General features: G+C 40.9%; 2 protein-coding genes across 2 annotated transcripts; one reads left to right on the top strand and one right to left on the bottom strand.

The window, feature by feature from the left end:
* Positions 1-1793: 1793 nt before the first annotated feature.
* On the bottom strand, positions 1794-13966 carry LOC138982850 (uncharacterized). Its single transcript, XM_070356220.1, has 6 exons — positions 13854-13966; positions 12325-12437; positions 8386-8588; positions 7645-7783; positions 7101-7283; positions 1794-3951 (listed from the first exon to the last, which is right to left on the bottom strand). The coding sequence occupies exons 2-6, from the start codon at positions 12407-12409 to the stop codon at positions 3488-3490; spliced, it is 1074 nt and encodes a 357-aa protein (XP_070212321.1). The 5' UTR covers positions 12410-12437; positions 13854-13966; the 3' UTR covers positions 1794-3487.
* A 444-nt stretch (positions 13967-14410) lies between these two features.
* On the top strand, positions 14411-21114 carry LOC138982847 (transmembrane protein 128-like). The gene is made up of 4 exons (XM_070356216.1): positions 14411-14526; positions 16843-17020; positions 17681-17848; positions 19833-21114. Exons 1-4 carry the CDS (start codon positions 14445-14447, stop codon positions 19930-19932), a joined length of 528 nt encoding a protein of 175 aa, XP_070212317.1. The 5' UTR covers positions 14411-14444; the 3' UTR covers positions 19933-21114.
* The last annotated feature ends 248 nt before the right edge of the window (positions 21115-21362 follow it).

Below are 21362 nucleotides of genomic sequence, written 5' to 3'. Positions count from 1 at the left end.
TTCTTTTGAATGTAGGTTGTACTCTGGTGAAGTATAGTGTTCTTGATTACTGTTACCCACTGATTATACAAGTCACAAGTTCAGACACAGCACCTACTATTCATCTCTGTACAGCTGTGTGTGTATAGGTACATGCATGCATGTGTGTGGGTGTGTGTGTGCACGTTTGTCTTGTGTGTGTGTGGAGAAAGCATTTTTTCTGTACTTAGCATATAAACTGAGTGTTAGGCAAGTTCGTGTACCTAGATTTAAATGGATTAGGATCAGATCACACTTCTTGTGTCTCAACAGGATTGCTGTTGACACCGACTTAATCTTTCTTTCTTTCTTTCTTTCTTTCTTTATTTGGTGTTTTAACGTTGTTTTCAACCACGAAGGTTATATCGCGACGGGGAAAGGGGGGAGATGGGACAGAGCCACTTGTCAATTGTTTCTTGTTCACAAAAGCACAAATCAAAAATTTGCTCCAGGGGCTTGCAACGTAGTACAACGTATTACCTTACTGGGAGAATGCAAGTTTCCAGTACAAAGGACTTAACAACATTTCTTACATACTGCTTGACTAAAATCTTTACAAAAATTGACTATATTCTATACATGAAACACTTAACAAGGGTAAAAAGAGAAACAGAATCCGTTAGTCGCCTCTTACGACATGCTGGGGAGCATCGGGTAAATTCTTCCCCCTAACCCGCGGGGGGTCCGACTTAATCTGAAATCACAAATTAACTCAAAATCTAAATATCGAAAGGTGCAAGCAATCAAAAATATAGACAACAGTGTGAGCGATAGAGAACAAGTCTCCTGCAACCCCAGGCAATAAAAGGAAACACAACTTGAACACCCACACCATTCAAATAGTTGTGGTTAGTCTTCAGTTCAAGCTGCAGAAAACTGAGCAACAAACGGCTGAGAAGTTTCATCCTCGAAGTAAAGAGGATGAATGTTGCTTGTTCCTTTAATGCTTTCCATTGTACGAGTTTAAGTTGCCATGAGACTGGTTCCACACAGCTCACAATTTTGTCTATACTCCGAGCACTCGCATCCCTTTGTTATTTGATCTTGTTGCGCTCAGGCCTCATTTATCCTGTTATGAAGGGTATGTCCTGCTTCCTATTATTCCTATTTTTAGGTGTTTTTTTCTTTCTTTTTAAGTGCTGCTTTAGAGGCAGAAATGTTAACAGTGTCAACATTTGGGATATAATAAGGGGCATGCTATAAACAAAAAGATAAATTTTAAATCACGACTACTTACATCCAGAAAAACTTTACAATTTACAAAGACACTAATATAAACAAGAGGCGAAGCCATCAAGGCTCACGTAAGAAATCGACAAACAGTAACACAAACTCAATCACTCCGTCACACATACACACACACACACACACACACACACAGAGAAAGAGCATAGGTGAAACTGTGCAAGAAAGCGAGACACTAGATCTAGATCTGTCTGTCTGCATGTAGCCTACTTACAGGGACACGACTGCCAACAGAGTCTCGGCCCGCTCAAAATAATAATGACCGAGACTTTCAGTACTTCCTTCGCGTGACGTCTAACCCTCTTACGTCATAATGTGACGTCAATGTAATGTGACGTCTTCAAATGTTAGAGTTTCTACCACAGACATACACACGCACAAACACACACACACACACGCACACACACACGCACGCACAGACAGACAAAGTTACGATCGCATAGGCTACACTTACGTGAGCCAACAACATGGGAGCAAACACTTTTAACAGCTACATGTACCTGCACAATCATTAACTACAAACAAGAGTCTATGGATTGAAGAAAACTTTATTTACAAAGAAAACATAAAACATGCTTAAGACATACTACAGAACAGCATCAGACATTTAAAGCTTAAACCAACACCAGTCTCACTCACAATAAGTACATTGAAATATCAAGACTAGTGTAGGTTTGTGCTGGGCTTACAGAGGTGCAAAGTTGCATACTCTATAGGTATATACTGTCACAATAGCTTTGCAAAAGTGTGCAACAATTGTCTCAACATCTTGCAGAGAGGTCTCCATCACATGGCAGCACACGTCGTCCAGTGCTGGTAATGGTATTTGCAAGATCTAGATGTTGCACTCTTCAGGACGTGTACGGGTAACGTCATCAAATCTAGTTTTTATGTCGCGCATTTGCAAAAATCTGCAGTCTCGGTGGGAGCAAAACAACGCATGCATTTGGAACATTTGAGAAAAAAGTGAGTCACAGTTGACGCAATATCTACACGTACACGTAAAGATCTTTGCTACACGTCCGATCATCTGGAACACTGTATTACCAGGTTTGCACATTATTTAGAAACATAAAGTACAATTACAACAAAAGATAAAACAGAAATTTAAAACAGTATGAATACGACTAAACCATTTCAACCAACACAGCTAAGAGCAGTACAAAAAACACATGTAAACGCACGCCTGCATACCACAACTGCAATCACACACAGACTCAGTACTTTTCTTTCCCCTGATACTCGCATCCTCTCCTATACTGTCAACATTTTAGAGCCCATGCTATGACTAAGCCCATGAATAGAATTACGTTTTCTCTCCACAAATCAGAAAACCAGCACCGTAAGCGGAGGAAAGAAGATATTCCTTGATCATTATTTTTTTTAAGAGAGTATTACAACAATCTGAAATGGCTTCTCTGCTAAATGTGCAAGGGCCATGAGTCATATGAATGAAATGATTCCCTTTGGAAGAGGCCAGGGGTACATGCAGAATGTTAGGTACTGACTTCCCTAGTGCAATCTCATTACCTGCTTATGTCCCCAGAGTGAAGTAACAGCTTACTTCCCTTAGTTTGTCATCAGCACTCTGCTTCATCTGGTTATAATTCTCACACATTAAGTGGCAAAACAACCCAATGCAAGCAACACTGAACAGTGACTATGCTGAGATCCATAGTGGCACAAAGGATGGCGGGACACATGTTAATGCATATATTTAAACAGCATCACCTGTTATGTGAGGCCCTGCAATGAGAAGACACCTCCAAACAAGCCCCACTGTTTGTATGCTTGTTGCTATGTTAATATAACCAGACTCCCCCTTGGCAAAGAAGTGCGGTCTCCTCTGACACTCAGCAAACATAAAATGCATCACACATACAGTCACACACACACACACACACACACACACACACACACACACACACATCTATGCAAACCAACTGACATGAGGATCATCAAATCAAGCAGAGTTGGAGACAGCTAGTGCAGCGCTCAACAGTGCAGTGCCCATACGACCCCGGCGGGTTACAGGATCAGTAAGCAGTAAGCACATCACCTTGCCCCTCTAAATTGCTGCCCCGAAACCTGCACAAGCAATAACCAACATCAACCTGCACCACTAGGAGGGTTTCGTTTTTCAAAGTGAAACGTTTTTATGCAGCCAGCACAACCCTGTCCACCGAGGTGAATAAGAACCCTCAGCCGACGTTCAGCATCATCTTCAGTGCGAGGGAGTGGAGGGTAGACTATAGTCCTTGATTTCCAGACTGCCCAGGTGCTGCTCAAGCCCCAAAAGGGAATCGTCCAGTTGGGTCAAAGAGACATTAGAAGAATCGTCCAGCTGAGGTACAGAAGCCTGAGCACAACCATGTGGCTTGATCTGAAAGGCGCTGGCAGAATCTTCAAGCTCGTTAAGAGAGGTGTTCGCAGATTCCTTCACCTGGGACAAAGAGATATCAGCAGAATCTTCCAGCCGAGGCAGAGAAATATCAGCAGAATCTTCCAGCAGATTAGTCAAGCTGGCGCTCGCGGAACAGTCAGCCTGGGGCAGGGAGGTTTGCGCTGTGCAGTCCAGGGAGTCATCAGGCACCTCAGGGATCAACAGATCATCCATAGTGGGCAACTCTAGGCTGTCCACATCCAGCTCCTCACAGCTCAAGTGCAGGTTGGCCATCGGGAACACATCTGACAGGACATCAAAGGTACCTGTTAATCTCATGAAAACTGCCTTTCTACACGGAGCCAGGTACTAAGTCGCATGACAGCTGCAAAACTAAAGGAAAATAATTGAGTGAAATGTATTGTGAATACTATTTCTACCTGTAGTACTTCTTGTTGTACTTGTAGTACCTCTTGTTATCTCTTCAGTTTTAATCCCTACCCTGATTATCTCCCCTGAGCCACTGCTGTGTATGGCTTTGGTCCCTGCTGTTTGATGAAGTGTGTTTAATACCATGTCTTGAATGGTTGCTTGTTTACATATAAGTTCTTGATTGGCAAATTCTTTAAACCATGTCAGCGCTCACCCTGGATAGGGTGGGGTTTTGTCAGTACACTCTGTGTTCGAAGACAGTGGTCTGTGTGAGGCAGTTTTGTCAGTGATCCAGGGATCGCGTTTACCGGTAATTTCCGGTATTTTACCGGTTAAGATTCGCCAATACCGGAAAAAAAAGTGGATGTCGGTCAGACGTACCGATTGTTATTTGGTTTGACCGGTAAAAAAAAAAGTAGTAATTACAAAAATCGTTTGTCAGTACAAGGGAGAGAGAGAGAGAGAGAGAGAGAGAGAGAGAGAGAGAGAGAGAGAGAGAGAGAGAGAGAGAGAGAGAGAGAGAGAGAGAGAGAGAGAGAGAGAGATTTGGATGGCTTGTTGTGACAGCGCTACAATGTTGCGATTATGTCTCCATTGATGACACTTGATGTCAAGGTGTCAAACATGACGTCAAAAATCAGACATCATACTTTTCGCGCCATTTCTTTCGGTTCCCGGTCCATCGTAAAATCTTTCAGTTTATGTTATAAGGGACGGCGTCTAACTATAGCCGACATAGCATCATACCGGGAAATCACGTACTCACACCAGCTTAGATCTTTGTCTACATACAGTTGATTATTGTGAGGCGAGTCGATTGCGATGAAGAAGCAACGATCTTTACTGTCTTTTCTACCCCCAAGAGGTGAGAAAAGGCCTTTGAATGAAGGAACTGAAAGTGAAAGTACTTCACGGCCTAGTACATCTGCAGAGCCCGAGTCTCAAGCGGCGGCAAAGAAACCAACATCGGCATCTTCCACTGTCAAACGATTTCACGAAAAATGGTGCAAAGAGTTTCTGTGGTTGTGGACAGAGGGGGAGGGGGAGAACTTTCTCATGTTTTGTGAAGACTGCAAAAAAACACGTCAACAAGAAGAGCAAACGCTCGATCGAGTCACTTTCGCAGTTCTGAATATTATATGAGGCATCAGATGGACAGGAAGAAATTGCTATTCACAACACAATGAGTCACGTTCACATAAAATTTGAGCCCGGTCACTTTTATAGTTTCCGAGAAAAGCCCAACGTTAAGTTGTGTGTTGCCGAACAGAAAAGGCTAGTTATCTCCCTTGTTTTTCTGATAACGTTCGTAAAAGGCTACAGATGTAAATACTTTGATGTAAAGAATAATCCTACAAAGTTTCAATCACATCCGATGAACTTTGTCAAAGATATAAAATGTCTAATTTTTCCTTTGACGCTGACCTGTGACCTTGAAAAAGGTCAAAGGTCAACGAAACCATCGTTAAAGTGTAGAGGTCATTGGAGGTCACGACTAAACAAAATATGAGCCCGATCGCTTTGATAGTTTCCGAGAAAAGTCCATATAAAATGTCTAATTTTTCCTTTGACGCTGACCTGTGACCTTGAAAAAGGTCAAAGGTCAACGAAACCATCGTTAAAGTGTAGAGGTCATTGGAGGTCACGACTAAACAAAATATGAGCCCGATCGCTTTGATAGTTTCCGAGAAAAGTCCAACGTTAAGGTGGTGTCTACGGACGGCCGGCCGGCCGGACGGCCGGCCGGACAGACTAACACTGACCGATTACATAGAGTCACTTTTTCTCAAGTGACTCAAAAAAATGGTTACACAAGAGGTTGTCGAAATTTTCAAAATTCATCTCTCGAAGACCATTCAAAATCGCCAAGTCATAGAAATGCTGTTGGCTCTGCGCGTGAAAACTTTTTGACAACAAAGACTAGGCGAAAGTGAAACTGTAACAGAAAGTAACTAGTGAGTAAGTCTTCCAGTTGCGTGATTACTATTTGCTTTCCTATTTTATTTCGGAAGTCTCTCTCTCTCTCTCTCTCACAGCGGCTGCTGATGTGTCACTGTCAAGTTGTGCGACAGTTGCTTTGAGGGGGGGGGGGGGGGGGGGAGAAAAAACGTCCGCATATAACTGACATTGATTTAATGTATTGTAAGTCATTGTTTGTCTTTTACTGGTTGCCTTGGCAAGCTTACCGATTTTCGTGAGAGCCTTGTAGCCAGCTCATGACGTCATACCGGTTTGAAAAATACCTAGCGCGATCACTGGTGATCTTTCTGCTCTTGATGCCAAGCCTGTATTTTTGATCCTATAACTGTTATGGGTTCAAAACTACAAGATTAACTTCACTCAAGTCTGTTTGAGTGAGTGCATGTTTTCAGTTTGCAGAGCATCTGACGCAAACTATACGTTGGAACCACTGTTTCAAGTCAATAGCTTTTGTTTGTTCGTTCATGGGGTGAAACTCCCACGGCTTTTACGTGTATGACCGTTTTTACCCCGCCATTTCGGCAGCCATACGCCGCTTTCGGAGGAAGCATGCTGGGTATTTTCGTGTTTCTATAACCCACCGAACTCTGACATGGATTACAGGATCTTTTTCGTGCGCACTTGGTCTTGTGCTTGCGTGTACACACGGGGGTGTTCGGACACCGAGGAGAGTCTGCACACAAAGTTGACTCTCGCCGAACGTGGGGACGAACTCACGCTGACAGCGGCCAACTGGATACAAATCCAGCGCGCTACCGACTGAGCTACATCCCCGCCCAAGTTAATAGCTGATTTCCCATCAGGGATATGGCTTTAAAGTCGATAACTTTTAGCTTTTTCTTAAAATGACCCAGGCCCTCATCTTCCGTACATCTGCTTTCTGTCATGACTTACCACAGCTAGGTGCTTAGTCTGTGACCAGCTGCCTAGAAGAGAGAAGCAGTAACTACTTGGCCATACTTGTCGTAACTCATTGCATTTCAGAGAGACTGCAGAGTGAGATGTGTGTGACACAAGCCGTGACTGAGTGAGTGGCTCTCACCTTCATTTAGTGCTGGAAGGTTGTCCAGCTCTTCCATTATCCTTTGTCGTTCCCTCTCTTCTTCCTCCTCCTCCTCCTCACTGTCAGGCTGGGCTCCAAACAGACACTGTGGTCGCCAGCTCAGCAGCTTGTGAACGTAGGTACTTGCTCGATCCTTCACGGGTAGCATGTCTTCGTCATCATCTGCTCACAGAAGTACAGGGCAAAATAAATATGTTCGGAAATCCAACAGACAGTACCAATTTGTAGTATTACACTACAGCAAGACTTTTTGTGGATATAGTACTCAAAATGCATGGAAAATCTGTTGAAAATATACTAGTATACACGTGTGTGTATATTTATATGTGCATGTAGACGTATGTGAATGTGTGTGCCAGCGTGTATGCCTGTCTGTCCATGTGGGTTTCTTTCTTTTCTTTGTTTACAGTACACTCAAAGCAACAGAAGAATGCAAGCCTTCATAAGTGCATGGACAAAGACAAGATAAAGCTGGATAGATACAGGTCTAGTAAGTCCAGTCGGTTTGTGTTTGTGTTCTCACCTCTGGGTGGTGATGGCGGCGGCATGTATTCGATGTCCGGCAGGCTCCATGTTGGTAAATGCTGTTGTTTAGCAGGGGGAATCGGACGCGCTGTCGTTTTCTCACCATGCTGCTTGGCTTTCTGCACAGGATTTTCTTTCTGCCAAAGCACAAAGCAACGCAAACAATTACATTCAATCTGCTTGAGGTGGGCCATATTTCTCTGATTTGCCTAATACAAAAATAACACTTATCAACCAATATAATATACATTTGTAATTTCGTATCAAGTTTTTCCTGGATTGAAATGTTAAAAAAAAAGTTAACATTTACTTGACACTATGCTCGATGGCAAAACGACCCTATGCAAACATATTTTTGAACGAAAAGAACGTTATATAGCGCAAACAGTGCAGAAAGCACAGATGGGAGCTAATTCTCACTGGTAGTTCAGTCGTGTGCGTGATGTCACTGGCACAGATTGCTGATCATGTGTGAAGATACGCTGATCACTAGTCATTGGCCTACAATGTCACATGTGGTTTGCATCTGTATCCAAGAAAAAGCAACTCTTTCACAACGTACAAATGTACACAGGTTTTCCTAAGTATGTTAAATGCATGTGTGGATCTAAGAAACAAAGGAAAGTGGGTGACAACCAGGTAAGCGAGAGTTGTGCTTCTGGCACCGGAGACTGAGAGAATAACAAGTTTGTGAAACATTCAAAACAAACAACTTTCATCTACTGTCAGTTGAACATACATCCACTTGCTGCCTCTGTTTCAACTTAGAGTCTCTGTCGGCGACACCATTCTTTGGCTTGAGGGCATGTGCTGACAATGAGCTGGTGATTCCACCTTTAAGCTGGGGAGCCGGTACTTGTGGTCCCAGCCCCACTCTGTGAGCTTCATTCACCAGCCCGAGCGCACGCCTCGGCGTCTTGTGGGCCTGGAAACTTTTTCCACCTAAAACAAGAATATTTACACATGTAATACTTTCCATACCATCCTGAAGACAGTTACATGCCGAAATATTGATAAAAAAAAGTACATAACCTGGTTACTGGTTTGTTTTCTTTTTATTTCATTGTTATACAGTGGTCGCCGCTTATAAAAAACGCGGTTATTAAAAACAGCCGTTTTTTTAAATACAGTCTGGTCCGGTCCGGATTTACCACTATATAACCTATGTAAAACTCCGCCGGTTATTAAATACAGGGGCCGTTTAATAAAAACACTTTTTGTTCATTTTCTCTCTGCTCAGAGGGTTAGTAGTCGCCTTCTGGTCGTGAATTCTTGTCAGTAAACCGTTAGATGACAACTCAAGACACTTCAGCGTTTGTGTGAACAGTGATCACACCCTTGTAAACCGTCAGATGACAACTCACACCCTTGTCAGTAAACCGTCAGATGACAATTCAATACTGTCTGGTCTTTCTTCTCACTGGATAAGCAGTGAAACTGAAAATGGCTTCAACTTCAGCTTTAGCTTCAAAGAAAAGAATAAAGAATGGATCTGACATCTCCGACATCAAAGCTGTGGGTGCTGCTGCTGACGACGGCGATGGCCCCAATGAGGAAGAGGACGACGATGAAGAAGAAGAAGTCCCCACCCCTACCAACTCTCAGATGAGACAAGCGCTGCAAGTCCTCACAATGGGACTTGAGACTAGGAGGGGGTTTGAACACGCTGCCAAGTTTGACACTATGGGAGGGGAGACCCGTGACTTTTTGCGCAAACAGCCCATGGATCAGATGACCATAGAACAATGCCTCGGCAAACTGTGATGTGCGATACATGTACATATTCTGAATCGTTTTTATTTGTCATTAAAATGCTTTGGTAAAGTTTCAAAACGGTTGTACGGTGTAATCAGTTTAGCTTGTATGCGTGCGTCGGTCTTCTTACCTTTCATTACTGATGGACATGTTCAACACGCAGCCGTTGATTAAACACGCCGCTTATTAAAAACACTTTTGTTCGGTCCCAAGGTGTTTTTTATAAGCAGTGACTACTGTACTTAAATCATGTTTGTACTTTCTACAAAGTACCATAACTACAAAATACATGATAACAATATCGACGATTAAACTTAATATATTGATGTATCTCAAAGAGAAGAAAGTTATATAAAATTAAAAACATGTGTATACTGGTGGATGGTTCCTTTCATAACACCACATGCCATTACTATGATAAATTATATGCAAACTGTCCTCAAGTAGCTAAAACAAAAAACATTATCACAGTGACATCATCATGCAATCTGACACAGAATAAATCAATCAGTTAATGTGACAAAGCTGACTCATTACACACTAACAGAGATATATATCTATAGACACTCAGTCTCAGTCTGCAAAGGAGGCACTCACTGAGTCAAAGTGTTTTGGGTTCGTGTCCATAGGGATAGGCTTATTACATGTAACTAAAAGCCTGGGAAAAAATGAGAAAGTGACCAGAACTGTTTTCAAACTCACACTTACCTCTGGCTTTAATTAAAATGACGCTTATATATAAGTTATAGTTATTAGTTATATGAGGTCAGACACAATACTGAGCAAAAAGTACAAAATGAATGGTAGCCACTTTCTGGATTTTTTTGTGCAAAGAACTGTTTTCTTCTGGTTGTTAATGTTGTTGTATTGTGATTAAAGAGAGAATAAAGAATTAATATCATTTTACAGATTATTTTTTCTGTTGGTGGTTATTTTGTTTTTGATTATTTTCCATTGAAAATACAACTTAAAATGGCCACTGAAACCTGACAAAAATGAGTGATCTTGTTTGAGAAAGTACAATGGTAAGTGAAGCAGTTTGTAGTGTCATGTTTGTATTTATTTTGGTCAAACTAAGTGTATTTAAGAATTAGATATGCTCATTTTCTTTCTTTACCGTATAATGTGTCGTTAGCGTGGACGAAAAAATTGCATTCTGTAAGTAATGCTTCGTGTCTCACTTCACACGCTGATCTAAGTCCATACCATCATCATATCTTTCACATGCAACTTGATATTTCCACTGATAATTGGAAGTTACTGAATAAAATGACACAATCTAGCACAAATAAAAGCAATCAGAAGACCTAGGGTTGTGAAAGAATGTGTGAAAGGCAATATCCGACGTTTTGCGTCACTGCGTTACTTACGTTTTTGCACTTCCAAAATCTAACGCGAAGTCGACACAGGCACACGAACGAATGTCAATCGACTCAATGCACTGCGGAAATTTCCACAGATTACGAATAAATGGCCTTCACCTTTACCACAATGCATTGAGAGGAGGTATTTTGACCTGGAAGTTGTTCGTGTCTTTGGCGTTTCGCGCAAACTTACGACATCTCAAGAGTTTTTCAGACAGACGAACTTCAAGAATCATCGATCCCTAATTGATTTTGCTGAGTTACCCAACAGGCAACTACTTTTGTTCCTGTTTTATCCAAAATCACCAGCATTTGTTTAAATTGATGCTGAACTTAGTGGATTTCGTTCGTCATTCTCGCCACTCTGCCGACATTTCTTGGTGTCTTTCAATACGAACGTCAGGAAAATTTAACCTTTTCTTGAACCAAAGTTGATATTTTTGTGATTGACTTAAAGTTTCTTCGAGTTTGTATAAAGAAAGCTCTGAAGGGGAAATTTTAGTTACATTTTCCTGCATTTTAATAGTGTGGCTTGTTTTAGATTACGTTCGTATTTCTGACACCATTTTCGTTTCGTGTCACTCGAACCAACGCAATCAGCAATTCAGTTCATTGTGGTAGATGGCAGATACAATGTAAATCAAAACATGTTTACGTATGTTATCTTCTACAGAAAACAGAAAAAGAAAACAAGCGAATAAGAAAAATAATCAGTTGTGAAACGATGATAATTGATGATGTTGGTAATGTTGGACACAACAATTCAGGTGTCAAAAATAACTTACGTAATAATTTTCAGACTTTGCCTGTAACTGTGAATATTTGCCATTGTTGAATATTCAAGTATGATTTGATCATTTCAAACTGTATCAGGAATCTCTTACACACCAGACTAGATTTCAAGAGTACTAGAATTCAAGCATAACAGACTTCACAATTTTGGTGTCTTCATAACTTACGCTTGGTGTCTTCATAACTTACGCTACATCTGATTCACTTGCCATATTATTTTCAGGCCTTCACTTTTGTTTTCAGTTGTGTTGCATGGTCTACCAGAAAGGTGATCAATTAAATCAGCAGCATTACAATGCTGCCTAATCTTGTTCTTGTAAAAAAGTGATGGACTTGCCAAATGATGTAAGTAATGGTGTCTTCACAACAACTATTTCTTGCTCAATTGATTTACACAAAATGTAGGTGCTGTCTGGCTGGATTTTATGGATAAAATGTAACTCAAACACTAGACAAAATCAAAGATTCCAAAAGTTTTAACTTGATAGAAATATCTTGCAGTTGGTGTCCACCAAGTACTTACATCATTGTCCATGCATACCTATGATTGACGATCAATAAAGGAAAGAGACATGAAGGCAATTATGTTTTGACTTTTATTTCCGGTAAAGCTGTGTTCTAGCTCCCATTACAATCATAGACTTTTCCATCTGAGCATTTTTTATTTTTGATGCTCATGTCAGCATTTCGTTGCTCAGTATTGTGCCTGTCCTCATATCCCTCAGTCAGTTATAAACTGTTAACAAAATAACCGAGTTTCAACTTACCCTGAAGCCCCCCGCCAATAGTTTTGAGACCAGTGGCAGTTGCATTTTCCTTGTCTGTATGAATTTGAAATTGAACCGAAGCCATTTCAAATCGCACTCTGCACCAAACGCACCTGTAAAAAACACAGAAATTCCCCATGTTATGAAAATCATAAACAAATGAGGCAGAGATGTATAGAGATCTGATAAACAAACGGAAGTAAGCGCTCTACTCTAATTCAGCAAACGACATGTGTAATACTAATAGAGTATGTGATTGTTCATGTTATTCGGAACCATTCTCCTGGCAGTGGCACCTGAGAATTTAACATTTACAAGCATTGAAATGAACAATTAAAATGAAACTGATGCTTCATCAGTTCATGGCAGTTTATTGTCGGAGTTTGGAACACACTTGAAGTGTGTATTGACCTAGAAACGGTTGTATACTATGTGAATGTACATTATTTGCCAACCCTCGACACTCTGAAAAAGAGATAGCGGAAACTTGTCCATAAGCTAGACTGATTTTTCCTTGGCTACTTCCTAACGACTTGTTAGGGGGCATTTCATTAGCTACAGATTTGTAACAGAGCTTTTCATTGCCGGAGTGTATACAGACTCATCAATCCTGTATGCACTCGGAGTGCGTATAGATTTTGCCATTCCTGTTTAAAAAATTGCCTTGAGTTCGACTTCGAATGCTGTTTGTTGCTTTTTGAAGTTTTTCAAATATTAAAAAGCTCACTTTCGCTCGTAGTTCAATATTTAAAAAAGCAACTCGTGTAAATCTGGCATGACACAGCAAGCCATGTAGTATTCTCTATGACTATGTGAAACTTAAACAGTAAAACTAAAAGACTAGTCTAGACTCATTTACTTGGGTGGCCGAGTGGTAACGCACTTGCGCTCGGAAGCGAGAGGTTGCGAGTTCGACCCTGGGTCAGGGCGTTAGCAATTTTCTCCCCCCTTTCCTAACCTAGGTGGTGGGTTCAAGTGCTAGTCTTTCGGATGAGATGAAAAACCGAGGTCCCTTCGTGTACACTACATTGGGGTGTGCACGTTTAAGATCCCACGATTGACAAAAGGGTCTTTCCTGGCAAAATTGTACAGGCATAGATAAAAATGTCCACCAAAATACCTGTGTGACTTGGAATAATAGGCCGTGAAAAGTAGGATATGCACCGAAATGGCTGCGATCTGCTGGCCGATGTGAATGCGTGATGTATTGTGTAAAAAAAAATTCCATCTCACACGGCATAAATAAATCCCTGCGCCTTGAATATGTGCGCGATATAAATTGCATAAAAATTTAAAAAAATTAAAAATAAATAAAAATCCCTGCGCTTAGAACTGTACCCACGGAATACGCGCGATATAAGCCTCATATTGATTGATTGAGTTTTACTAGTCTACTTTTAGTTTTACACTAAAAACTGCCTTGCACCAACAGTCACGCCCAGTGCTTTTAATCTAGCCAGATAGACAATTTCCCCTTTAAAGATGTTTTGACCAGTCAAATAATGAAATAATGAAAGACTTATAATTACCTTTGCAGTTCCAATTTGTAACAGTTTGGGACAGTTTGAAAATTGTTTCTCCTTGCTCGCCCTCTCTGTTGTTTCGAAGAGCCCGCTTCCGGTGCAAACCATCCAATGAGCGGTCTCTCGAACAAAAAATATGGCGTTGGTTCATCTGTTAACTTTTTACCGGAATACTTCTAAAAGCACTTTCATCATTCTCAAACGCAACCAAATGCTAATGTCAAAATAACCGGTAAACAACGATGCAAGGTTTCTACAGAAATCCGTCATGAAGTTATAAAAAAATGAGTGTGTACTATTTAATGTGCAGTAGAAAAAAGTTGCACACTGCTAAATTTCGGCTTTTGAGAAAACATTGGAGGAAGTATGGACATTAAAAGCTCACTATAAAGATTTATTTGAATGAGAAAAAAGACAATTCGTCACGTAGAAATGTAAAACAAAAATAGATAGCTTTGCCGCAAAACACTTCGGGTCAACACTTTACCGTGGACTACGTTGCCCCTGCGGCGCCGTAGCAAATTTTGGGTATGTTTGGGCATTGATTATGTTTATTTGGGTAAATAGAGAAAACTCTTCACAACTTTGAGCGTCAAAATGGCGACTACTGAGGAAGCTGTGTTTCACAGAAAAGTCCAAAATCGTTTAGCTGACCGTTACTTAGATGCCCTCGAATTAGGTACGTTTGTCTTTGAACCTTGGTTCTCGTACATCATTTTTGGATCACTCTTGGGATTCCCAGTAGCATACAATCACACACACACGAACAGACACGCACAAACAGTGAGTGACGCAGAAGGGGTCTCTAACTTGTCTAAGTTGACCAAAAGTAGGTGCATTCCCTGTAGGTGCTCTTCTTGCAGGTGTTTTTCCTGTAGGTTTTCTCGAGTCTTGTTGGAGGTCATGTGACACTTTGCTACACCTTCAAAAATAACGTTTTTTGATCCAGAAAAGTGCCGACACAAACATGTATTCAATGATTCAGTGATTCACCCCAAAATCCAAAGAAAATATTAGCATGTTCACCTTACACCTTAGTCACAACTAAATTTCTAATGAACCAAATAACGACACTGATGCAGCAGTTTTGCTGTCAGCTTAGCGCAAAGCAGGGTTTAGCCTGGAAGAAAAAGAATGGGACATTTGTCCCCCTCAACCAAATTCTGGTGGGACATTTTTTCATTTCATTTTCATTACTTTATTGTCCCATCGCTGGGAAATTCGGGTCGCTTCCTCCCAGTGGAAAGCTAGCAGCAACGGAGTCGCGCTACCCAGGTGTCTGCGTGTTTAGGTGTATTTAGCCACCTGCACTTATGGCAGAATGACCAAGGTCTTTTACGTGCCATTGTGATGACACGGGGGTGGGACATGGCTTCCGTCTCTGGGTCTGCACATAAAGTTGACCCGTGTCCGTCCCGGCCCGAATTCGAACCTGCGACCTTCCGATCACAAGTCCAGTGCTCTACCAACTGAGCTACCGGGCATAGTCGAAGGCAAAAAGCGCAAAGCAGGCTATGCCATCCGAAAATGCTTTTGTCGAAAGATGCAAAATAGTTATATTTGGTGCCATATGATGTTATGAGAATTTGCCAGTGTATCACCGAGGTTAGTGTGTGTGTGCGGGGGGGTCTGTATTTCTATCGGTATCGCTTCTGTTGACAGTTTCCACAGAGGTAAACGCGCAAGCACAGATAGTTCGCAGGATTGGTTGAATATTAATGAATTACATTTTAAAAGCTAATCACAGCGTATTTCACAAACTCGCAAGTTGCTCGGCTTGGCGCGCACTTTTGCTTAGTCATTCCGAACACTGTACTCCCGTGAAAAGTGTACATGGGGTGGCGCAGTGGTAAGTAATGTCAGTGCGCCCTTTGACGCACTGAAGGGAATTCCAATGGGACATTTTGAGATGTTACGCATCAATGGCGCAAGGCGCACTAGTAAATAAAACCCTGCAAAGCTTTATGCTACAAAGATGTGACCACTTGACCAGCGATATCGCTGTGATGTTAGTGTCAGCTGTTTAGCCCATGTTATGTTCTAAGTAATCTAACTCCTGCTGTATAGTGAAGTAAAGCGTGCATTTGGTCACAGTGGAGTAGTCGTACTTCAGTCTTATCAAAGTGAAACTGATCTCAGCTGTTTATGGCAGTCTCACGTAGGACATGAGATTGAGTGTGACCTGTTTTTCTACAGGAACTGCACCCGAGTGCAGTCCCTTCACACTGGGAAAACACCTGCAGGGAATGCAGACACTTTTAGATCACTTAATTAGATCCCTTCTGCCACAGTGACACATACACATACAGATTGTGTGTGTAGGGGGGGGGGGACTGGTTATTCAGTCATTTAGTTTTCCTGTAAAATATATCATCAGAAAGTTTTTGTTTTTATACTTACAGTAATCAGTTGAGCACTTTTTGTTGTAATCCTTGCAGCAACCTTTCTTGTGTTTTTTAGACACATTTCAAAAATGTGTTGATTTTACACACATGAATTTGTATTCATACGTTACACATCATCAGCATGCAATCTGTGAGTGTCTGAAAACGTTTACACGGAAAAACTAAATACCCCCCCCCCCCCCCCCCCCTCCCCCCCCCAAAAATGTGACTTACTGACTGAGTATTCTGCTTCAATTAATAAGTAAGAATTAAACATTCTGTGACACTGACAAACACAGATTAATTGTTGACTTACCAAAAGTTACATTTCTGCAAGATTGAGAATGAAAGTCGCTTATGCTCATTTCAATGCTTGTTATTCTCTCAGGTGCCAGGAGAATGGTTCTGAATAACTCTCACTTACTCTATTACACATGTCGTGTGCATTTAGGGCACTTACTCCCCTTTGTTTCTTTGATTACATATTTGCAGTTTATTTCATTTTCAGTCCTGTTAGTGTTAGTCTGTTACTATTGTTACTTGCTCATTAAGTCATTTGATGACGGTCGTACTCATGGGTTTCAGTGGTTTTGATCTTATCCCTGTTGCAGAAGAGGAAACGGAAAGAAATCAACGTCTGGAACGGGAAAAAAAAGAACGCTTGTCGTTCAAACCTTCAAGATATTCAGCATTTTCAGCACAGAACATACTGTGGCTGGTGTCCTCAATTGCTGTATTCCACTTCACTGAGTTTCACTTGGTTCTGTGGTATGATACAAGGATCAACAGGTGAACTTAGATGGATAATTCAGTGCACCATAATCTTAGTTCTTACACACATTAACACACACAGTGACATATGCATGTACACACATGCATACACACACACACACACACACACAGTCATAGAGGCACTCACACACGAGCACACACACAAACAAGTGAATTTTCCCTCGCCTACATTTTGAGAATACTTTACAAAATATTGTATACCTTAAGTAGGGCATTTATCTGGATGTTGTGGTTAAAAAGGCATTCACTTAAATTTCACACACCGAAACAGAAATATTAATGAATAAAAAAATCTTCATCATCATGAGCCATAGGGGATTCTGTATTGAAAAGATGAATGTGTCCTTCTTCAGCAAATACATATATATATATTATACATGTGCCTATTGTGAAGAAGGGATTCAGTTCTCTGTGTAAGTCTGCTATGAAAGTAGTTCTTGTTTTTGTAGTCTTAAAAAAATATGCACTTGGTGCAACTGTAACTCTAAAAAATAACCAAGGTTGGAAAAGAAAACTGTCAACACTTTTTAGTGTTTTATGATCTGCATAGAAGTATTTTTTGATAAATGTATCCTAATTAATAAATTGTTAATACAATTCCAAAGGTTGTAAACAGCAATGTCATCTAAAATGTGTGCTTCTCATCTTATGTTGCAGGTTATGGTTCAATGTTGGAGCAGGTCTGATGGCAGTGACGGTGGCAATAGCACTGTTCATGATCTTCTGGTTGTCCCTCGTGAAGAAAGTCAAATCTGATGACTGGGAGAAAAGACATCCTGCTGCCATTCCTGTTGCCACAGCCAGTTTCATCTTAGGCTTTCTCAGGTCAGAGTTGTGTTTGTCATTTTATTGCGTTTCTTCCTTCAGTGTTAAACTGTTATAAACACCGAGAGCACAGAGTAGGGCTATGGTTCATACTATGCAACTGTTATTGTTATTGTCTTAATCATGGCATACCCTGCCCAGTCAGACTCAGAGGTTTCAAGTGCACGTCAGAAAAGATGGCCAAAATAGAATAATGCCTTTGTTTATAAATGCAATTGAATATATATTATATACAGGCAAATCCGGATAAGACGAAATTGAAGGGACCGAATTGTTATTGTGTCCTATCCGAAATTTCGACTTGGTCATAGTACAGTGGAACCCCTCTCTAGCGACCTTGAAAATGTTGACAAAAATCGGTCCTTATGGAGGGGGGTCCTTACAGAGGGAGGGGGCGGGGCCACAAAGAAAGTCACCTCAGATTTTCTTAAAAAAAGAAAACAGAGAAGTTTGAGTTGCTGACGACCGTTTCCTCAAGCAAACTGCTTTGATTTCATGTTTGACATTGTCGATGGTGTCCACCAGTTCTGGTGCATGTTTCAATGCAAAAAGAGTTAGTTTCTGAGCAAGCATTTCTTTACAGCAGTCCCTGCAATGATGAAGGCCCTCCGAGAAAGAGAGTGAAAAATCGGCCACCGTTCTCAGCATCGCGTATCTGTGTAACCTCTTTCATTGACAAGATACTCTTGTTTCCCTGCAGCCTTGACCAGTGAGTCGGTTACCTAATCTGTGAACCCTTCAGTTGTGTTGCTTTGTCAAAAGTTAGACACAGTCAACTAGTTTTGCTCTGAGTGAACAGTGCAGCTGGCCTCAATTTAGCCGGTGACACCTCTCTGGCCACAGCACCAAACAGTACATGGCTGGGGGGAGAGAGAGAGAGAGAGGGGGGGGGGTTAGCTGGCTAAACTCAGTGGGGTGTCCGGTGTCACTGAAGTCAGCAGGAAGAGCATTGGAGAGAAATAGAGAGGTGTACTCTTCCAAACAATTTCCAAGGATCAGTTGTCAGGGCTTAGGGTAGTCAGTGAGGGAGAGTGAGAGCGGTTTGTGTACAGTCCGACTGAAGAGTGAAAAGTCACTGCCACAAGATCGGCATGCAGTCAATAAAGCCAGACAAGAAGAATGATTATGACATGCGGCTCTATCTGCTGTTTTTTTTATTCAAACTGGTTTTCAACGCTTATTCTCACAAAGCATCTGCACACCTGCCTCTGCCTCTGTGCTGTGTTTGTGTGGCTGCTTTCGTATGATGTCAGTGCATGGTGAGTGCGTTCACTGCCTTGTCACCACTTCCCCACCTTTTTCAGAATGTTTTCTTGGAGTTGGATAATTCTCCTTACTCCTCGCCCCCTCCTAACTTCAGTTCATACTTTATTGCGTGCCGACTGACCAGTCGGTGTGGCGTCCGTGTAGAGAAGAAGGGAATAAGGTTACACAATGGCCAATGCGCTAGTGTGAGACGCCAAGTTTCGTGTTTCGAGTTGCTGTAGTAAATATAGAGTAAACTTTGTCTTTGGGACTGACTTTCTGTTGTGTGCTATCCGTCTTTCGACTTACGTAAGAGAAATCCCATTTCGAGCTCAGGGTACTTTGTACACATAGATAAAGAGGGATAATTCCGGACCAGAATTTCTTTGTGTGCTAAGCGAATTTTTGACTTAACCGTTTGTGAGTTAGCTGGATTTGCCTGTATATCGTTTATAATGTTGTAAACAAACAAGGATAAATGACAAAGGTACGTTAAAATGTTGGTTTGTTCATGCAATCTTTTTCTTTAAGTAACAATGTTTACTTGTTATATACCATTACCTTTTATTTTATTTTTATGTTTTAATTGTCACCGATATCTGATAATTAATAGAGATACAAAATCTTGAGAATTTCAAGGGAGCCAATCACAAAATGCAAGTTTTGTGTAATAAAAATCATGCTTTGTGGGCACTACTGTAGATCCAAAAATATGATGTGTTGTTTTGATTGATTTCAGCCTCCTCAAGGGTTTGTGGCCCGTCTGGGGATTGCTGACTCCACCCATTTTGCTGGCTCTCTTCATGGGCATTGTTGTCCTCATTGCAATGATCGGATAGTTCTGCAAATAGTGGAGTCTCTTACTGTGATAAGCCGAGGCAAGCCTCTGTAGCTGTGTGTGTAAGCACGTGTGTGTGGGAAGAGAGAGAGAGAGAGTAAAATATATTTCGTTTGTAAAAACTGCAATTTTTTTACAGTGCAATTTTGTCAACTGCTGTAAGGGCTAGGTTTTTGTTGTTGTTCCAATCAAGATATTTTAAGGATTTTTGTGTTCCCAGGATACGTAAATAATTTGATTATTAATGGGAGCATTTTTAAAATCAAGGACACAGCTGCACCGTTGTTTGCTTCTCGAGTGCGATTTGATAATACTCATCAATATGATTCCAAACAGCGACAGTGAGGGACCTTGCATTTAACTAACATAAAATGAACACATTGCAGAATAGAAATGCTTTATTTTAATCAAAACCACTGTCAAGTCACTGCTTTCTAGAAATAATTACTCCTTGTGATTGAGTGATCTTCCTTGTAAGTAAATTTAAAAATTAACATTCCATAGGGGAAGGGAGGTAACCGAAGTAAACTCTCCCTCTACCCTTTTTTCCACAGATCTATGCTTTTTTTTGCTGATGGCTGGGTTTCAAATGTAGTGGAAATGTCTTGGGAGAATGATTTTGTATTGTGTGCGCCACACTTCTTTTATTTAGAATGGAAAATAAAGAAATGCGTGAGGAACCTCGTGCGCAATCTTTTTGTATTGCTGGACTTATGCGAGTTATTTTCAGATTATATTCTATGCAAATATTTGTTAAATTATGAATTATTGTTAAACACATGGGAAATAGTACTTGTCCAGTGAGCCTGTACAATGTGTATTCTTATTATTATTAAACAGTGGTAGACTTGCTTTGTTTTTGCTTCATGGTGTGTTCGCTTTACGTCACTCTTGTTCTAGTCAGTCTTGTCAATTTCTTCAAACAATTTCAGAACTATGAGAAGCTTCCTGATCAAACTTGTGACATTGTAGCATAGGAATGATTGAAAGAATGTTCCAAAAGGTCAATTGATTGCCTTGGTTCAGCTTCCAGGTCAGGGTTAATTTAGGTCAGTTGAAGGTTTGAGTGCTTTCGCAAATGTTGCCAATTTTGCTTTTTCAGTAACCTCTCAACCAAAGCAACATTAGCAATTTGAATGTGTGTCTGAATATATATGTAATAAAAGATTTCATGCGAGTATAATTTTGTTTGTTGTCCCTTGGTTTATAATTTTGTTTGTTGTCCCTTGGTTTTGCTTTCATTGCATGCTAGTGTGTGTGTGAGAATGATATAACGCTTTAAGAGAAATATTTTTGTTTTGGGTCAATGAGCTTTGAATATGAGCATCATGACAAAGGCGAACGACAAGAAGAAGAAGAATAAGAAGTTTCTTCATTCCCTTCAGCATTGATCATGGTGAAGAGTAAATGTTATTTTGAAGTGTTGCACAC

The sequence above is a fragment of the Littorina saxatilis genome, linkage group LG12 (assembly GCF_037325665.1).
Source record: "Littorina saxatilis isolate snail1 linkage group LG12, US_GU_Lsax_2.0, whole genome shotgun sequence".
Taxonomy (NCBI): Eukaryota; Metazoa; Mollusca; class Gastropoda; order Littorinimorpha; family Littorinidae; genus Littorina; species Littorina saxatilis.
The sequence above is the reverse complement of the archived record's forward strand: the minus strand, read 5'-3'. Positions and strand labels throughout refer to the sequence as shown.